At 59.6% G+C, this 18,865-nt stretch overlaps 4 protein-coding genes across 6 annotated transcripts; 1 reads left to right on the forward strand and 3 right to left on the reverse strand.

Annotated features, from left to right (window-relative positions):
* Positions 1-325: 325 nt before the first annotated feature.
* On the forward strand, positions 326-11,571 carry PEX6 (peroxisomal biogenesis factor 6). Of its 2 annotated transcripts, none has more exons than XM_072332926.1 (17): positions 326-1,227; positions 1,305-1,468; positions 1,838-1,921; positions 2,505-2,607; positions 2,793-2,929; positions 3,049-3,160; positions 3,608-3,816; positions 4,170-4,365; positions 4,753-4,829; positions 4,941-5,073; positions 7,322-7,527; positions 7,613-7,674; positions 8,055-8,163; positions 9,090-9,206; positions 9,592-9,669; positions 10,550-10,689; positions 11,003-11,571. In XM_072332926.1, exons 1-17 carry the CDS (start codon positions 343-345, stop codon positions 11,137-11,139), a joined length of 2,949 nt encoding a protein of 982 aa, XP_072189027.1. In that variant the 5' UTR covers positions 326-342; the 3' UTR covers positions 11,140-11,571. The 2 variants fall into 2 exon arrangements, with proteins under 2 accessions (XP_072189027.1, XP_072189028.1); XM_072332927.1 differs by having other exon boundaries at positions 4,173-4,365.
* Positions 11,572-12,620: 1,049 nt separating this feature from the next.
* On the reverse strand, positions 12,621-14,460 carry GNMT (glycine N-methyltransferase). Its single transcript, XM_072331848.1, has 6 exons — positions 14,200-14,460; positions 13,997-14,124; positions 13,766-13,879; positions 13,230-13,372; positions 13,002-13,123; positions 12,621-12,920 (listed from the first exon to the last, which is right to left on the reverse strand). The coding sequence occupies exons 1-6, from the start codon at positions 14,403-14,405 to the stop codon at positions 12,749-12,751; spliced, it is 885 nt and encodes a 294-aa protein (XP_072187949.1). The 5' UTR covers positions 14,406-14,460; the 3' UTR covers positions 12,621-12,748.
* A 144-nt stretch (positions 14,461-14,604) lies between these two features.
* CNPY3 (canopy FGF signaling regulator 3) lies at positions 14,605-17,258 on the reverse strand. The gene is made up of 6 exons (XM_072331850.1): positions 17,111-17,258; positions 16,242-16,365; positions 16,016-16,112; positions 15,766-15,888; positions 15,096-15,213; positions 14,605-14,984 (listed from the first exon to the last, which is right to left on the reverse strand). The coding sequence occupies exons 1-6, from the start codon at positions 17,205-17,207 to the stop codon at positions 14,788-14,790; spliced, it is 756 nt and encodes a 251-aa protein (XP_072187951.1). The 5' UTR covers positions 17,208-17,258; the 3' UTR covers positions 14,605-14,787.
* Positions 17,259-17,442: 184 nt separating this feature from the next.
* On the reverse strand, positions 17,443-18,493 carry PTCRA (pre T cell antigen receptor alpha). Of its 2 annotated transcripts, none has more exons than XM_072331852.1 (4): positions 18,284-18,493; positions 17,859-18,170; positions 17,727-17,762; positions 17,443-17,602 (listed from the first exon to the last, which is right to left on the reverse strand). In XM_072331852.1, the coding sequence occupies exons 1-4, from the start codon at positions 18,477-18,479 to the stop codon at positions 17,478-17,480; spliced, it is 669 nt and encodes a 222-aa protein (XP_072187953.1). In that variant the 5' UTR covers positions 18,480-18,493; the 3' UTR covers positions 17,443-17,477. The 2 variants fall into 2 exon arrangements, with proteins under 2 accessions (XP_072187953.1, XP_072187952.1); XM_072331851.1 differs by having other exon boundaries at positions 17,727-17,765.
* Positions 18,494-18,865: the final 372 nt, after the last annotated feature.

Here is an 18,865-nt window from a genome sequence, read left to right on the forward strand (position 1 = left end):
AGATGTGCCATGGCCTCGGCACCTCATAGTCAGGGATTTCTTCCTTCTATCTAACTTAAATCTCTTTCAGTCTAAAGCCATTCCCCGTTGTCCCGTCACTATTCGGCCACGGAAAAGGTCCGTCCCTGTCCCGCTGATAAGCTCCGTCCAAGTACTGGAAGGTTTCAATGAGGTCTCCCCGGGCTGCCCGACCCGAGCGGCTCCCGGCCGCGGCTCCTCCATCCCGCACGGCGGCGAGGCGGCCGCGCTCCTCCGCGCTACGTGGCGGCGCTACTCTATGGCCCGCGAGGGGGGCCGTCCGCGCCTGCGCGCCGCCCTCTCGATGGTGTCGGGGCGGCCTCCATGGCGGTGGCGGTGCTGCGGCCGCTGGACGCGCCGCCGGCGGAGCCGGTGCCGGTGACGGCGCTGCTGCTGGCTCCGCCGCCGCTCTGCGCGGCTTTGCGGGGCCGCGGCGGCGGGCTGGTGCTGGCGGTGCGGCCGGCGGGGCGCGTCGGGGCGCAGGCCGTGCTGCTGAGCGCCGTGGCGCTGGAGGCGGGCGGGCGGAGGGGCGCCGAGCTGTGGCTGCGCGGGGCGCTGCTGCGCCGCCTGGGGCTGGCGGCGGGCCGCCGGGTGGCCGTGTGGCCGGTGCGCCGCCCGCCGCCGCTGCTCTGGGTGCTGCTGGGGGCGGGCCGGGCCGGGAGGCCGGCGGGCGGCGCGGTGCTGGCGCGGCGCGGCGAGGCCTTGCCGGGTCCGGGCCCGGGTCCGGGCCCTCTGGTGCTGGAGGCGCGGCCGGCGCTCCAGGGGTTGCTAGGCAACGGCACGCGCGTCGCTCTCGCCGCCCCGCCGCCGCGCGAGGCCGAGGCCGGTCCCGCTCCCGGAGCCGGAGCCCCCTGCCGGCGCCCCGCCGCGCCGCCCCTCGTCTCTCGTTTCGCCGCCGGCCGCGGACGGGCGGAGGGGCCGAGGCTGCGCGCGGCGCCCCCGTGCGGCGGGGCGGGAGGCGGAGGGGCCGAGGTGTGGGTGAGCCGGCGCGGGCTGCTGGCGCTGGGGCTCTTCCAGGGCGAGTGGGTGCGGGTGAGCGCCGAGGGGGCGGCCCGGCCGCACCTGGCCGCGCTGCTGGCCCGCCCGCCCGCCTGGGACTACCCGCGGGCCGCCCGCCGCCGGACCCCGGACGGCACCGCCCTGCTGGCGCCCGCCCTCGCCTTCAACCTGGGCTGCGAGCCGGGCGGAGGGACGCACATCTGCCTACGGGTGAGCTCCGGGGAGACGGGGGGGGCGGTCAGCGGGCGTGGGGCGGAAGGATGACGGCGTGCCTGGTTCCCCCGCAGAGGTACGACGGAGTGCTCGGGGCTGCGGAAGGGAAGGGCAGCCGCTCGTTGCTGCCCGTGCCGCCCTTCGCCGCGGAGCTGCACGTCGAGATGGTCTGCTCGCCTGCCTACTGCACCCGAGCCGCGTACGACCGCCTGCTCTACCGGCACTTCCAGACACCACGGTGAGCCACGGCTGGATGTTTGTAGGTGTCCGCTCACATCATCGTGGGTGGTGCGGTGTAGAGATAGGAGCTGCATGCGGTGATCGGCATGGAGCCCTTCCTGCTCGGGATGTTCCCTGATGCCATGGTTAATCTCCCCCTTAGCTCACACAGGCCTCGCTTCCACACGGCACCGTCCATCACACTTCTCCCTCTGGTTGTACCTGCTTTCATCCTCAGTTCTGTATTCCCGGTTTCAGAATACAGAAAGGACTGAATTGGTGTTAACTGCTGTGTTCATTTCGGTAAAAGCATGTGGTCTGGAGTGGATACCAAAGAAGAATTCACCATTTCTCACTTCTGAAGCTCTGTTTTTGTTGTTGTTTGTAGCCTGGTCCAGGAGGGAGATGTCCTCTGTATCCCAACATTCGGATGTGCTGAGTTTTTAGATGGAAATGCAGACAAATTCCTTAGGTAAGTGGCTGTAAACTGGTTCTATTATACATATACAGAAAGAGAAAAGATGCTTTTCTCCTCCTTGAAACAAGAGGGTGGGTTCTGTTCTGTCCTTGGAGTCCATAGTCACAGAGTGGCCTGAGTTGGAAGGGACCTAATATAGGATAATCTAGTTCCAACCCCCTGCCATGGACAGGGTTGGTGGCTGAGAGTTTATCTGCCAGTTATTTTACAGGGAGAGGGAAACACTGTTGGGTTGCAGATAGTTGTGGCTAAGAGCACAGCCTCCCTTTGCTTATGTAGGCAAGAGTTGAGAAAGTGGGAACAAAGGGGAGGAAGGGGTGGCTGTAGGACAACCAGTACTGCATAAGGAAGGGAAAATGGAACTGTTTGTGCTGGATTTACAAGACACGTTGAACGCTGTTCAGCTCCGTGACATATCTTAAAACATAGAAATAGAACCCTATGATGAATATCATATCAGTGATTTTTTTGGAGGGAGGCAGAACCGCAGGAGGCACAAGCCTTCCATTTGTGCATTGAGGTGTTCCTGCCTTCAAGATGTTGAATCAACAGTTCAAACTTCTTGTTTTTCCTCTAGATGGCCGGAGCTTTACTTCAAAGTGAGGAAGGTATTAGGCACGGTGGAAGGCTTGCAGTCCGAGGGTTACCTGGCTGACACCCAAAACACCTCTCTGTATCTGGTAAGATGTCCGAGAGCAGGGTGCTTGTCCGCAAGATCTGAGCCTGAGGTTGCTCAATCCAAGATAAATGTGCCTGTAGAGGCTTGCATCTCCTGCTCTTGAGAAATGGCATTTCAGGACAGGCTGTCAGTTGGTCATTGTCTTTTCTCAACAGATGTTTTACAAAGTGCTGATTTTCCTCATAGGTGGGTTCAACAAACAGCGCCGTCCCATCTGCCCCAGCCTATACCAGCCATGAGTTCTGGAGCAGTTTGTCTCCTGCTGGACTTTCCGATGTTGTGAAGGAGATCTGTGATGCTCTTAGGCCTCACCTGACCAGTCAGTGAGTTCAAATTATTTCTAGCAAACCTCAGGAGAGCTGGAACCTTGGGGCTCAGGTTCTAGTAGGATGTGCAAGACACACATGTGATTATAGCTCTGGTTTTGACTTGGTGTTAACAGGGCAGCAGCACTGAGCGGGGCTGGCAGTGTTCTCCTCTCAGGACCAAGTGGCAGTGGGAAAGCGATGGCTGTCAGAGCTGCGTGCAGCTGCCTCAACCTCCACCTCTTCAAGGTACTTAACCTACCCTAACCCAGTTAGGTTGAGCAGTTGATGAGTGGGTTTACCACACTGGAAGAATTTCAGACACATTCTTTAAAAGAGCAATACCAAAAAGCTGGCAACTGTGACACAAGCCTATTCAGAAGCTGCTCCCATGCAGACATGATAGCTTGGATTGCCTGAGCTGTAACATCTATGTATTTTGTTGACTTTCCCAGGCCCTTGGCCTCAGCTCTTTCAGACAAGAGCCTTTTCTCCCCTTGCAGAGAAGCACAAAACTGCTCTTTTCCCATGCCGGATGATCCTAATGTGTCAATTTTGTGTCTCTGGGAAGAGTCCACTTAGATCCCTTTTCATCTGTCAATTGCCTGTGGAACATTTTGCAGCAGTGAGCATCGCCCTCCGTTCCCCCAGCAGTCTGTGTTGCTGCCCCTGTAGACTGTATTATGTGTCTTGCAGGTTGATTGTGTTAGTTTGTGCGGTGACACCAGTGCGGCTACAGAGGAGAAAATACAGATGGCCTTTGCCCAGGCCCAGCAGTATCATCCCTGTGTGCTTCTACTGAAGGACATAGAGGTGCTTGGCAGAGACCGGGACAGGCTAGGAGAGGATTCCAGGGTCATTGCTACTCTGAGGCAGCTGCTTCTGGACAGTGACCCAGCATCAAGGTAAGGACCTTGTGCTCTGGAAACCAAGGATGATTCATTACTTCTGCTGTTCCTAGGTCAGCAGTCTCTGTTGCATAAAGGCTTTTGTTGCTACTGCATTCAGTTTTGATTTTAATCCAGTGGAGACTCCCCTGCACTTGGTTTGTTCACTTCAATGAGGGCTTGCTCTTCCAGCTCAGTGGCATCAGTGGCTAGGGGAGCCAAGAGGCCTTACTGTCTGAAGCTGGGCTGGTTTCTGCCTTTGTTCAGATAAGAAAAGCTGGCATGCTTGTTGTGGCCATTGGAGAATGATCTGATGTGGGTGATTGCAATGGGGGGAGAGAGTTTTCCACAGAGCTGTCCCCCTTTCTCAGCAGCCATCCTGTCCTGGTGATTGGCACAACCTGCAAGCCCCAGGATGTTCCTACAGATGTGCAGACTGCTTTCCTTCACGAAGTGAAAATTGAGGCCCTTTCAGAAGACCAGAGGAGGGCGATGCTGAGCACGTTGACTGCCGGTCTCCCTTTGGGCAAAGAAGTGAGCCTAGCCAAGCTGGCCCGCAGGACTGCAGTGAGTGAAACCACAGTGGTGTGTGGAGAGGGGCAGCCTTGTGATGTGGCGGGTCAGGGGTGCTGGGCCAACTTCCTGTGTCTGGCCGTAGAGAAAAGGGGCATTTCCCACAGCACAGCCACTGTCTTCAGTAGGAAACCCTGTTCCTCACACCTCAGCTCTAACAGAAGATTCCTATTGCCTAAGGACTCTGCGCTTTTTGCAGATGTGCTAGCTCTGCTAGAAGACAGTGAACAGAAAAACACGACAACACTAAAACAAACTAGAGACTTTAAATGGAGCACGGAGACTCAGAGAACAGCTCTACAAGGAATCTTTCCCCTTTTATAGCCTAGCTGGAGCTGTGTTCAGGGATTGAACTGATGCTGTTTGTTTCCACATTCACAGGGTTTTGTGCTGGGAGATTTCTGTGCCTTGCTGTCCCACAGCAGCCGGGCTGCTTGTACCCGCATCCAGGCCTTGAGGTAGCACAGGCAGTTTGGCAGGAGGCAGGGAGGGCGGGGATGCAGTGAGCCTGACAGCTCCGGGAGTGAGTGGGGCAGTGCCTGAGCTGTCCCCTTCTCTTTCCTTACCAGTTTTCCAGGTGGACTGAGTGAGGAAGTAGAGAGAGATTTTTGCACTGCTGGCTTCCCAGTCCTCGAGGAAGATTTTAGTGTTGCACTGGACCAGCTGCACGATGCCCATTCACAGGCGGTGGGAGCCCCAAAGGTAGGATCTTGGAAGTGGGATTGTTTTTCTAAAGCTGTGGCTCAAGATACCTTTCACAGGCCTCTCCAGGCTGGCACATTCCCTACCATGTTGCTTCCTGCTGTCTCGTTCCACGTATTTCCCCAGTCCTGGAAAAAAAAGTCCAGATTTAGTTTTTGACCTTGCTGGTTTTGAATTTGGCCAGGGAAGCTCTTGCAGATGTAATTGGAGACTGCTTCATCAACTAATACAGTAGGGATGCCAGGCTGTGTAGCTCAGCTTCTCAAGAGGTAAGCAGTGGGCTGGCTGCCTTGTTGAGGCTGAAGCCACCTGCCATTAAAGGAATGGAGAGGATATGACACAAACTGGAGATGGAGTTTCCCTACATGCTCAAGAAGCTTTAAACTTGGTCTGTGACCTTGGCCACAGCTCAAGCTGGATTATCTGACAGCAGAGTGGTTTGGAGGTGGGGGGTTCTTCAGGGAAAGGGACATGAAGTGTGAGAGAGAACCAGTTGAATTAGCATCTCAGGGTTAGCACGGGCTGCCTTTGGTGGCTCAGGATCAAGGAAATAGCATTTGAATTGACCATTTCTGCTGGGCAACATGGTGTTGGGACCAAGCAAAATGATCAGAGCCTCTTCTCCACGCTCTCACGTTCAAATGGTGGGGCTCAGCACAGGACTCAAAATGCTGCCTTGGGGCAGTAATTCAGGCACCTTCCCCAGCTGCCTGTTTGCAGTCCTGCCCAAGCAGGGTATCACCTTGCTGGTGTCGTCATCTGGAAGCTACTCCAGGACTGTTCAGTACATAATAAGCGAATGAATTAAACGAGCTCAGCTTTGAGGCGTGTTTGCCAAGTTCACTGTAAGACAAATAGTAACCTCAGATTGTGCTCAGTAGTGAGCTGTGTGAATGGGAGCTAATTTTGTTTGCATTTTACAGTCCCTTAACAATTTCTTAGTAGTTGGCCGTGGTTCAGAAAGCCCATTAGCAGACCTCAACATACATAATTTTCAACTCCATACTTACTTTTACTGGTTCTTTGCACGTTTGTTTGCAGTTGAAGGGACATCAGCTCGAGCCTCCAAGAAAAAGCAAATTTCAAACTTCATTTGCTAGCAGCATCTGCAACACATCCTGGAGTTATGATGTACCAGCACTTGTATCTGTAGAGCTTTTCCTAGGGAAGCAGCACAAGCAAGAGTGTGGGGGAGAAGGCAACTGTTCTACTAGTCTGCAGTGGGGAAAGGGGGCTCGTGACGTTTTGCTTTCTTATAGAAATCCTTATCTTGCCTGTCCTGATTTTTCAGTGGAGTTGCTGGACAGCTGGAACAGTAGCACGCTAACATCATCTCAAGTAGCAAAAGAAGGAGTGCCGAATTGGCCAAGGGGCAAAGAATTTTGCTTTGGTTATTTTTAACCTTGCTGTTTGTGCTGACACCTGTTCAGCACCCAGCCAGCAGCTGGGGGGAAGTGTCTGGGTTCTTTGCTTTCCCTGCACGTTCCCAGGAGAGCTGCTCTGACTGGAGGTCTGTCCCACAGGCTGTGGCATTCCAGCTATTTCTAAAGCATTTGAGCAGCATTCTCCTCCAAGATTGCTTTACTCAGCATAAAATAGCAGAAGTGGCATGTGTCACCCATCTCAGGTTTGCTGTCCTTCCTCTTGTTGCAATGATCCCTTGAATCCTTGTCTACTACTTGTAAGCATCTATGGATTTTGTTCCTGTATTTCCCCTTCAGAAACATCTCGTTTTCTGCACGGTGCCCTCCATGATGTTTCTATTTCACACCACCCTTTGCATGACAGAGGTCCCGGTAGCTCAGGTCTTGTCACTCTAGTGAAGCCCTTGCTCAGTCTGACCATCCTGGGGGACGAGGTGCCCTGAACACAAGTAGCACACAGTTACTAGGTTCAGGTTTCCTTATTTATGTGTTTTTACCTCCCCCATATCCCTATGGCTGTGTCTCAGTAGAGTTCTCCCCTCAAGGTTGCAGGCAGACATTACCACTGTTTTTCATTTTGCTCATGGGTGATAGGAGGTGCAGTGTAGAATCAGAAAAGGCTGCAGGTTGCATGGGGAGATTCGTAGCTTGGTTTCACTGTTGCAACACTTGAGAGAATGAGGGATCTCACATAAGGGATAGCTGGGCAGTGTGGTGTGCGACTGAGTGACTGTGGCCAAATGATGACTAATACCCCACTGGAGCCAGAACTAAACAAGCAAGCTCAGGAAGAAGTGCTGACAGGGACGCTGACTCTCGTGCAGATCCCCTCGGTGTCCTGGCAGGATGTTGGTGGGCTCCATGAGGTGAAGAAGGAGATCCTGGACACTATCCAGTTACCCCTGGAGCACCCGGAGCTGCTCTCACTGGGTCTGCGCCGCTCTGGTCTGCTGCTGTATGGACCGCCTGGGACGGGGAAGACCTTGTTGGCAAAAGCTGTTGCAACCACATGCACCATGACATTCCTTAGGTGAAGAGTGGGGGTCTTGCAATAGGACTTTCTCCTGGCAGTGTATGGGATGCTCTAACCTGTTTCCTTTTCTCCACCTTCACAGTGTGAAAGGGCCAGAGCTCATCAACATGTATGTTGGACAGAGCGAGGAGAACGTGCGTAATGGTGAGCAGAAGCATCCCGGTCCTGCATGTGGCAGGAGGATCCATTCTGTGGTGCTGGAGGGGAGGAGGAAGTGCTTGAATTGTTTCTCCAGACTCCCATCCATAGCTGCCAGCGAGGGCATAAATCCATTGTCTACCACACCATGTCTGTTCCCTGCCTCACTGCAGCTTCCCTTCTTACATGCTCTGCTCCTTCCAGGCTGTCTTTGGTGTTCCTGATGGGGCAGCAGCCCCTCAGAGACACAACTGAGCCTTGGGACCCCTCAGACAGAAGCAAAGGTGGTGGTGTGGCAGCGGGCAGCTGATTTCCATCTACAGCTCTTTGCTGGTGACCACTTCTCTGAGTCTTCCTCACCTTGTGTGCTCTCTGTCTCCTCCCAGTGTTTGCCAGAGCCAGGGCAGCTGCTCCCTGCATTATCTTCTTTGATGAACTGGATTCTCTGGCCCCAAATCGTGGGCGAAGCGGAGATTCAGGAGGTGTCATGGACAGGTGAGTAAGCACAGCCTGTATACTTGGCAAGAGTGCCCTACCTGCCTGGGGGTACACAAGATGGCCCAGCGAGGCAGAGGTCATCCCAACTCTTTATCTCAATTTTTTCCCTCCCTTCAACTCTGCGTGGCCTGTTGCCTCTCCAGTCATCACTGTTTGCATTGCAGCAGATTCCTGATTGCCCAAGCTTATTGTGCAAACATTGGTTAAAACTGTGCCTCCTGCAACTGCTTCCATAGCTGCCAACTGTTCCCTTTGGCCTTTCCAAGGTTGTCCTTCACACCCCTGCTTTTCTGTCTTATTAGCTGCTATTTCCCTGAGGTGGAAGACTTTTCAGCTGCCTCTGTTAGGAGCAAAGCAGGTACAGCTTGATGATAACCCAGAAACAGAGTAATTTCCCCCCAGGGGTCTTCTGTTGGGCTTATAGTCCCTATCCAATCTCTCCCTCCATCCCTGAGCGGTTCTACAGTGCTTTCCAGTGATGCCATTTCCTCTTAGCATCCACCAGTGGCTCAGGAAGGAGGGGTTATGGTGCCTGTTGGTTGTTCCAGGTGATTCTGGAGCCCAGTGGAGATATCCCTGTGCGAAGAGGTCAAAGTGCTGTGTTGCCAAACTATCACAAGCCCTGCAGTTGCAGAACTGGATCTGCATTGTGCTGCTCGCTGCCCTGAGGATAGGTTGGCAGCATCAGGGCCTGCCAGGGTGTCCCCAGTACTGATTGATGGGTCAGTCTTGCAGCTGAATTTGCTGGGCAGTACCACATAGCAGGGACAGTTAGGATTAACATCTGGGTGCAGAACCTTATCCAGAGCCATGCATGCCTACCTGTGTTTGCCCTGCATTTTCAGCATCTGATAGCAAGTGCAGCAGTGATGGTGATGACCTGTCAAGGCCTAGTTCTGAACGTCCTGTCTCACTCCCTGCAGAGTTGTTTCACAGCTCCTGGCTGAACTTGATGGCCTCCATTCCAGCAAAGAGGTGTTTGTCATTGGAGCAACCAACAGGCCTGACCTCCTGGACTCAGCTCTGCTCCGGCCAGGCAGGTATGTTACATCCTACCCTGCCTTGCTCCAGGGTAGGTCTCTCAAGCACCTTGACCAGTGGTGAGCTGGACTGTGTCCCCACCGGGGCCTTAATCTGGAAAGCTACCTCCCAGCCTGTCCTCATGGCTGGGATTTGCCTGTCCTAGAACAGAACTTTGTACTGTCCATCCTTGATGGACCCCATGTGAGGGTCATCATTCCATTTCTCCACCATGCCAAGCTCCCTCTGAAGAGCAGCCTAGACCTCCAGTGTATTGTCTGCACCCCTTGTCCCACAAAAGTTTTCCATCTTCCAAGGGCTGGACACCCAAGGCAGCTGCCCCAGAGCCCTCTTTTGGTTGCCACCAATGACCTGTTCTTGATGGTCTCTTTTCTCTGCTGACAGATTTGACAAGCTGGTCTATGTGGGTGTAAATGAAGACCGGGAGTCACAGCTGCAGGTGCTGAGTGCTGTCACCAGGAAGTGAGTGACCCCGTTCTCTTGCAGCACCCTTCTGCCACTGCTTTCCAATGGGTAGCAGCCTTCCTGGGGCTGATGGTGCAGTCTGCTCCAGCTTGGCCTCACATCTGCATGCTGCAGAGGGTCTGCATCACTGTCGGGCAACCAGGAGGTAGGGTGAGAGGGTAAGGTAAATCCAGAAGGAGAACTGGAGCTGAGCTCACTCAGGAGCATTTCTAGAGGGAGAAAGGCAAGCTGCACAATCTGAGTGTGAATGTGCACCCCAGCAGCTGGGTGAGCAGCAGAGCAACTGGGAATCAGCCTCTGCAGGGCCTTTGTGCAGGGGGTAGCTGTGATCGTTGCTGCTTTGAAGGATGGGCTGGAAGGAGAGGTGACAAGACAGGCTGGCTGTGTGCACGTTCCACACCATGTGGCTTGGCAGCCATGGCAGCCATGCCCTCCAGCAGTGGGCTGTAGGAGGCTCGCTGTCTGCAGCGTGACTGTGATGGGGTGGTTTGGTGTCCCAGTGGTTAGTGCTGTCTGTAATTAAATGTTGTTATTCAGCCCTTGCTGTGGGCTGTTCACAGGTGTGTAGAGCACTTAATTTCCCTGAGTGAGGGCTCAAGTCGCCTTTGATCCTACTCAGCAAGAGAGAGGACACTGCTGTCGTGCTCTTGCAAAGAAATGACTGGTTTAAAAGAGTCAACAACAAAAAACACAACAACCAAACGTAGAATCAACCAACCAGGCAGAGCCCTTTGATTTTTCTGAAGCACGAAGAGCAGAGTCCAGCAGTTGCTAAACATGGGGCGTGACTCTGTGGTCTGTGATCCCTCCTGCCCAGCCGCTCTGGCTGCTGCCTGTCTCTCAGGCTCTCAGCACCTGCGGCTTTATTTCTCGGCAGGTTTAAACTGGATCCTTCTGTGAACCTCAGCAGCATCCTAGAAGAATGCCCGGCTCAGCTGACGGGAGCTGATATCTACTCGCTGTGCTCAGATGCCATGATGTGTGCTGTCAAACGGAAGGTGGAATGGATTGAAGAGGGTAGGAGCCCAGCCCCCCCTCACCCCGTGTGCTGGAGCTGCCCAGCACAAGGACAGCGAGCAGTTAGCACTGCCATAAGCAGGAGCTGGGCTTGGAGGGAAGAACCGTGATGGCTCTGGGCCATCTCTGAGTGCAAGGCTGTGGGTTGCTAGCAGGTGCTTTCGCCATGTGTGACTGCCTGCACCTTGCCTGGCCTCAGCCGGGAGAAGGGAGGCAGTTTGCTTTCCCCTTCCCTATCTGGACAAAGGGCTGGAGGCTCTGCTGGCTGCCCTGGTGCTTTGCTCTCAGCTTTTTCTCGTTCTTTCTTACACAGGGTTGGATACTGAGAGCTCTGCTCTCGTACTCACCATGGAAGACTTCCTGCAGGCTGCTGCAAGGTTGCAGCCATCAGTCTCTGAGCAGGAGCTCCTCAGGTACAAACTCATCCAGCAAAAGTTTGCTGCCTGCTAATAAGGCTCAGGAGAGCTGGGACTGGAGGAACAAAGGGAGGATGTGCGAAGGAGCATGAGAGGACTGGGGCAGAAGCACCCACCTGCTCCCTTCCCGTTGCTCCTGCTCCTCCATTTTCAATGTTGGCAGTTAAAATGGCTATGCAGTTTTGTCAGCCAAAGCCTTGTGCAAGCATTGACCTGCTCGAGGACTCTGTAACAGCTTCTCTGGTGTAAGGGGAGCAACACCCGGCTGCCAGGAGCAATGCTGGGGGGACAGAGCACTGGCAGGGAAGCAAGGCCAAGGCTGTACTGGTTGGCAGTAGTCACCTGTTGGGGTGGCAGCCCCCAGTGTGGGGTGCTGGCTGGAGTACATGGCCACCACAGGGCAGTGCTGCTGCCATGGGCCTGGCCTTGCCCTACTAATAAATAGAGGTTTCTGCTTCACCTTTCAGCACTTGTGCTCGCTTGCTGGGGGCTTGGGAAGGGCTGTGTATCACAGAGGAACTAGTGGCGGGGGGGAGTGCAGGGCTGAGGCCGCCCTTGTCCATCCAGCACAGGGAGCCACGATAAAATGCAACGGGGACAAGTCCAGCAAAGGAAATTCCCAGCAGGCAGTAGGCAAAACGTGTCCCAGGGAAGAGTAAGGGGTCAGTACTCACTCCTCCCCAAACCCACCCCTTGGCTGGAGCAGCCATGAACTGCTCCATCTGAGCCAAGCACGCACCCCTGCTCCTGCCTCACCTCCCGCTGCAGGCTCTTGGCAGCTGCTGGCCCTGCCACACGTGCGCTGCTTCCTGCTCTCCACCACAGATCCCAAATAAATCCCACACTCGGGCCATGTGTCAGCCAGCTGGCAGCTGCCTTCGTGGCTGCCTCGTAGCTGCCAGCTCCCGGCAGCTGCTCCTGCAGCTCATGGGCAGAGCCCCAGCCCTCTGCGCTGGTGGCACCAAGGCTGCTGCCAGCAGTGTCTCTGAGCCCCATGTGGCTGGCAGGAGCATGCTTCCACCGTGCTGTTCCCCACTGGGCTACTCCTCCAGCAGCTGTGGGCCCTTCATGCATGGTGGCCTGGCTAATGAGTGCCTCCAGCACTGGCTAATGAGTGCCTCCAGCACTGGCTAATGAGTGCCTCCAGCACGGAGCGTGTTCAGGCAGAGCAGGCTGCAGCCAAGGCACTCAGCTGCATCTGATCCCCTACTCTGCAGGGTGGGCGAGGAGTGAACTGCAGCCGCACCAAGCGCTCCAGCTGCGTGTCTGTAACCACCCCACCCAGGTGGGCCTCCAAATGGCGCTGTGTGGGGTTCAGTGCCCGCTTGGAGGCAGTGGGGCTGCGCCCACCACCCAGGCAACAGCCCTGGCAGCTTCTCCACTGGCACCGTGGCATGGGCTGGGAGCAAAGAGGGCTGGGACGAGGCCGTGCCCACCAGGCCCTGAGCTGCCCAGTCCCCCCTGGCTGAAGGCGGCTCACCCCACACATGGACACACGGACCATGGGCTCCGGTTGCTCTCACAGACGCTCTTAATTAACAGCAGTTGGCTGCCAGGTGGGGCTCCACGAAGTCCCCAGCCCCTTGTTTGTCCCCAGCGCCACTGGGGTGGCTCTGCTAGCACAGTACTGTCAGCGCAGCCCCTCAGGCAGTCTTCTTGACCACGTGGATGAAGTAGCAGGGGACGTGGGCCTGACCCGGCGTGTAGGGCTGGAAGTCACCCAGGACGGTGTGCTGGCACTTCCCCTGGAAGGCGCCTTTCAGCAGCGCCGTGAAGGCCTCCAGCCGGTGCGGGTAGTACGAAAGGCGGAACTTGCTGCAGGGAGGCAATGGCCGTGAGGCCTGGGCAAGCACCGAGGCCCGGCCTTGCCTGGGATGACCCTGCAGCCCCTCTCACCTCAGCTCCGGGGAGGCCCCCGCCTCCGTCGGGGGGACCTGCACGGTGTAGTCCAGGGTCACCATGTGGGCCTTGTTGTTCACCAGGAGCACTGAGGTGGTGATGTCCTTGGTCAGGTCGCTCTGGAAACAGCACAACGTTAGGGGTCCCGTTGCTCCCTGGCCCCAGCCTGGGGAACGGGGTTGCAGCAGAGGGCAGCGGGATGGGGCAGGGATAGCAGCCGCCCACCTTGTAGTAGATGTTCTTGCCGGGCGGCGCGCAGCCGGTGGCCAGGATGTGGTCGTAGTTGCGGTGGTCGATGACCAGGACGCCGCCGGGCCGCACCATGCTGGCGATGTTCCTCAGGGCCAGCTTGTGGTCACTCTGGTCCCCTGCGGAGAACGGCGCGGTGTCCCCAGGCACAGACCGTGCCCCACATCCACAAACCCGCCTGGTTCCCCCAGCCTGTGGCTCAGGACACCCGCAGCCCCAGCCCTGTGATGAGCTCGGGCACGCTCTCAGCCTCCCAGGGATGTGTGGGGACCCCACAGCCCCGCACACGGCACAGGTCAGGGTGTGCCTTCATCCCAGCCACAGGTGACACAGACACAGCTCTACCACCACCACCGTGTCCCCACGAGCCCCAAACCGGCGCCCGTTCTCAGACACGCCGCCACCCAGCGCGATCTACCTGTGCCATCAGTTAGGGCACGTCCTCAGCCTCCCTTCAGACAGGAGCACGGCAGCCCCGAGCCCTCCAGCCCAGCCCCGCCTTTGAGCCTCACCTTTGAAATCGGGCAGGTGCGCGAAGGAGTTCCCCAGGCAGATGACAGCGTCAAAGCCGTCCCCGGGCTTCTCCAGGTCCCGCTCCAGCGTCAGCCAGTTGGCCTCCTCGATGACTGCGGCACGCGGGGACAGTGAGGGCAGGGACCCTCCGCTCCCCTCCCCGTCCCCATCCTGCCGGCCACCTCCCTTGTCCCTCTCCCGAGCCCCACGCACCCCCCCGGGGCCCGCACCCCATCGGTCGAACGGTTCCTCCTTGCGCCGCTCCCAGCGCTCCTTCAGCGCGTATTTGAGCATCTTGTCGCTGGCGTCCACGCTGGTCACCTGGAAGCCCTCCTCCAGCAGCATGATGGAGTCCACCCTGGGGACAGCGCCGTCAGCGGGACGGCGGAGGGAAGGGAGAGGGCGGAGGAGGGGGGGGGACGCGGGGCCTCACCCGGTGCCGCAGGCCACGTCGAGGACGGAGCGGCAGCGGTGCTGGCGGAGGAGCGCCAGGAGCCAGCTGCGGTACTCGGCCGTGCGGCTCCGCGTGTCCCCGATGTACAGCTGCCACACCCTGGCCGCCCTCCCGTCCGCATATTGATCCGGCAGCCCCTCCGCCGCCACCCCCAGCGAGCGCGTCCTGTACACGCTGTCCACCATCCCGCCGCCGCCGCCCCGCTCCGCCGCGGCCCCGACCCCGCTCCGCCGCCGCTTCCCCCGCCCCGCCCCCGACGCCCCCGCCCCGCCCCCCTCTGCCGGCCAATCGCGGCCGCCGACACACCCCCTGGCCCCGCCCCCCGCGGGGAGGAGCCTCGTGGAGCCGATCCGGCCGGCGGGGCAGGCAGCGCGGCAAGCAGCGCAGCGGCGCGATCAAGGCGTTTATTGGCAGTCCCGGCGCTGCTAGAGGCCCCGGCCGGCCGCAATGCGGGCGCTGGGAGGAATCGGCCCGGCGCGCTGTGAGTCCGTACCGCGGTGAGCCCGGAGCTACGGCTGTGGCACGGCGGAGAGCCTTTCTCCACGCTCAGTCCTTGCGAGCCGCCACCTATAGCTCGTCCGTGGGGCTGTGGGGCAGCGGGGAGGCTTCCTGCACCCCGCTCTCCTCTGCAGAGAGGCTCTCGGCGCCCTCGCTCTGCTCCTTCCCCACTTTCTTCTTCTTCTTCCCGCTCTTCTTCTTGCTCGGCTTTTCCCCCGTGCTCGCCATGTCCCCCTTCTTGCCGGTCCACTTCTCTGCTAAGCAGCCTGGGCAGGAGGAGAGAGGGCCCTGAGGGACACGCAGGGCTCCCCGTGCCCTTGCTGGGTTCCCCGTGTCCCCACAGGCGTGTGCTGCCCCAGGCGGCCCCGAGGACTTACTGGCATCCTGCCCTTTCAGCACGCGGTCGGCACAGAGGAACTGGGAGAGATCTTCCGTCTGGTGGTGCCGGTACCAGTCCTCGATCACGTCTTCGTACTCCTCCACCAACACATCGCACTGACGGGGAAAAAACAGCCTGGCACCCAGCACGTGGCAGCCAGCCCCGAGCACATCCCCATCCCATCCCATCCCCATCCCCATCCCATCCCATCCCATCCCATCCCATTCCATCCCATCCCATCCCATCCCATCCCCATCCCCATCCCCATCCCATCCCCATCCCCATCCCCATCCCATCCCCATCCCCATCCCCATCCCCATCCCATCCCCATCCCATCCCCATCCCATCCCCATCCCCATCCCGATCCCCATCCCATCCCATCCCCATCCCATCCCATCAAATCCCATCCCATCAAATCCCATCCCATCCCCATCTCATCCCATCCCATCCCCATCCCATCCCCATCCCAATCCCATCCCATCCCCATCCCCATCCCATCCCATCCCACCCCACCCCATCCCCACCCCATCCCATCCCATCCCCATCCCATCCCATCCCCATCCCATCCCATCCCATCCCATCCCATCCCATCCCATCCCATCCCATCCCATCCCATCCCATCCCAGCTGAGCCCACCTGGCTGCAGCACACTGACCCCAAGCGGGTACCTGCTTCTTGAGATCCGCCACCTCAGCAGAGGTCTCGTTCCACAGCTCATACGGAATGTCCATCACCACCTTGACGCCTTTGTGCACCAGGTTGTGCAGGGTCTCAAATGTCTCTGACATGCCCTGGGGAGAACAGAGCCATCCAGTGAAACAGAACCTCCCCCTGAGGATCAGGCCTTGCTGCTGTCAGCTGACACCTGGAAGGACCCACCGCATTCCAGCACCCGGAGGGACCGCAGGGAAAACCCACCTTTGCAAACCTGTTGCTGCCGCTCCTCTCCTTGTGCAGGTTGTAGTCCAACAGCCTCTTGCAAATGTTCTCCGTCACCTCAATGAGCCGGATGTCCCTGCGTGGAGCAGAAGGAGGGGAACAGCTCGGTGCTGCACCCCACAACAGCCCCCAGCATCAGGAAGAAGCGACCTGGCACGTTCCTGTGCTCCACAGGAGGGACTCAGCCCCTTCTGCTTTCACTTACGACTGTGTGTACTTGACGGCAGCGCCCTTCCCATCCAAGAAGCCGTACTTGGTGTCGATCACCTCCTTGGTCTTGCCGGTCTCTTCAAAGGCCGATTTCAACTCCAACGCCACGTATTTACACACTGCGGGAGGGAAAGCACAGCAGGTCAGCGGGTCCTGAGGAAGAACCGGACACGGACACTATCGCTGGTCACAAACAGCAGCATCCCGACCGATGGGCTCCCGGAGCAGGAGGGCCTGAATAGTGCTTCAGTGTCAGTGCAGCCACATGGGTACAGCCAGGAGGGCAGGGGGCAGCCAGCCCTGCTTCTGCTCCACATGCACATGGCTTCACACGGGGACAGGACACCGCCGTCATCCCTTCCCTGCGCCTCCCACCCCGGGATGGGGACGGCTGCAGGGCACGAGGGTGTGGGGCTGCAGGGCTGCATCAGTACTGCAGGGCACGGCACGGCACGGTGGGCAGCGCTGTGTGACACACTGACCGAGCGGGTGCTTTTAGAGAGCAGAAATCAATAGAAGAGGAGAAGGGGGGAACTCAGTTTTATTTCAGCTGTAACAGACAGGCCAACGGAGAGACGGGCACGGCGGGCAGGACGTTACACCTCCGGGCTTCGCAGGCGTGGAGGGACGAAGGCGCGGCCCTTCCTGCCCCGGAGCTCCGCGGGGCTCCGTCCCGTGCCGGGCAGGCGGCGGCCGTGCGGTCACACGGCACCGCGCGGCACAGACGCGGCCGAGCGCGGCCCGGCGGAGCCTCCGCTCCCTTCGCTTCCGGGAGCCGTAGGAAGGCCCGGCCTCCTGTGACCGGGCCTCCTCCGCCCCCGTCCCGCTCCCGGCCCCGCTCCCCTCGCTCCCGGCCGCGCTCACCCTCGCACTTGCTGGGCAGCCGCACCCAGTCCGAGTCGTCGCCGCCCACCGCCGCCACCAGCAGCAGCAGCAGCGCGGCGGGGCGCTCCGCCGCCATGGCTCCGCTTCCGGGCCCGCGCCCCGCCCCCGTCACCGCGGCAACGCGCCGCCACCGCCAACCCCGGCGGCCCGCGTGGCGCTCCCGGCCAATCGGCGCCCGGCCCGTCCGGCCAATCGGCGCCCGGCCCGCCGAGTAAGCCCCGCCTGCTCTGCGGGTTGTGTCCGTCCCGCCGCGCTCCGAACCGATCCCGGGCCCGCATCCCACGGGCTCCGCTCCCGCACCTTCACCCAGGCTGGGCCTCCCAGTCTCGCTGCGGGCTCCGCTCCTCTAACGCTCTCCCCGGCGGTGGCGGTGCAGGAGCAGGGCGGTGAGCAGGGCGTCGAGCAGCGCGGCCTTCAGCAGCACCACCCGCACGGCCACCAGCAGCGCCGCGGCGGCACAGGCACGAGGCTCTGCAACGCAGGGGACGGCGGTGTGGCTGCGGCCCTGCGGCCGGATGAGCCCGGCCAGCCCCTCCGCTCGCCGTCCCGCCGCCCTTTCCCACCCCGCCGTGCGGTTTCCTGCCGTCGCACTCACCCGCGGGGCTGCTGGGACACAGCGCTGCCTCCTCACCTGCTGGATGGGGAACAGAGGGGAGAGGGCTGCTTCAAAGCGCTGGGTGACACCGACCCAGCACAGCCCCGCTCCCAGGCAGGGCCCAGTCCGTACCTGCAACCGCGATGGGGCTGGAGCTGCGGGCCGGAGCGCTGCTGTTGGGCCCCACGTGGCAGGCCAGGAGCTCCTGCTCCAGGGCACCGTCAGGGAGGATGGAAACCGCGCAGACGGTGCCACCCTCCTCCTGAGAAGCTCCGTAGGTGAAGGACTGCAAAGCGCTGCCGTTCCCGCCGGAGATCCACACAGCGTGTCCGGAGCTGGCGGGCAGCTCGCTCACCACACACACCACCAGCCGCCGCCGCTGCCCCGACACCACCATGGTCAGCGGGGGGGACAGCGTGGGCAGGGGGTCGGCGGCCCCGGCGGCTGTGAGGATGCAGGTTAAGGCCTTGCAGTGGGGCCCGGCCTTCACGCCTGGGCTCGGTGACCAGCAGCCCAACTCCGCACCCACCACCTCAACCCTCCCGCTGGCTACTCACGGGGCAGGAGCAGAGCAGAGGCCATCAGCAACCAGGGCACCTCCATGGCAGCAGCAGCGGCAGCACAGTGGTCGCTCAGCTCCCAACCGTTACTGCCACCTGCTCCGAGCTGCACCTGGGGCAAAGCAGCAGGAGGGAGGCGGGCACGGTGCAGGGACAGCCCCTGCCGTGGGTGCCATTGCCTCACCACTCTCATCCCAGAGCTGCCGGCCTCCCCCTCTCACACACAGTGGTAGCGCCCTTCCTCCCCTCCTCCCCCCCGCTGCAGTGGTACGGCCGCAGGCAGCGCCATGATGGAGCCGGGCAGCGCTAGGACGGAGCAGACGGGGGACTCGGCGCCCCCAGCCCCAGCCCCCCCTTCCTTTGCTGAGCTGCTGCAGCTGGTGCAGAGGGGCCAGGCCCCAGCCGGCGTGCGGCACCCCAACGCCTCACCCACAAACGACAGCCCCACGGCCTCCCGGCTCCCGCGGCCACCCAAGCCCTGGGAGAGCCGCCCAGGCCGGCCCTGAGCCACTCGGGCAGGCAGGAGATCCCACTACCCCTCTGGCTGCCCTTGAATCCCCCAGGAAGACGCAGCAAGGC

The sequence above is a fragment of the Excalfactoria chinensis genome, chromosome 3 (genome assembly GCF_039878825.1).
Source record: "Excalfactoria chinensis isolate bCotChi1 chromosome 3, bCotChi1.hap2, whole genome shotgun sequence".
Taxonomy (NCBI): domain Eukaryota; kingdom Metazoa; phylum Chordata; class Aves; order Galliformes; family Phasianidae; genus Excalfactoria; species Excalfactoria chinensis.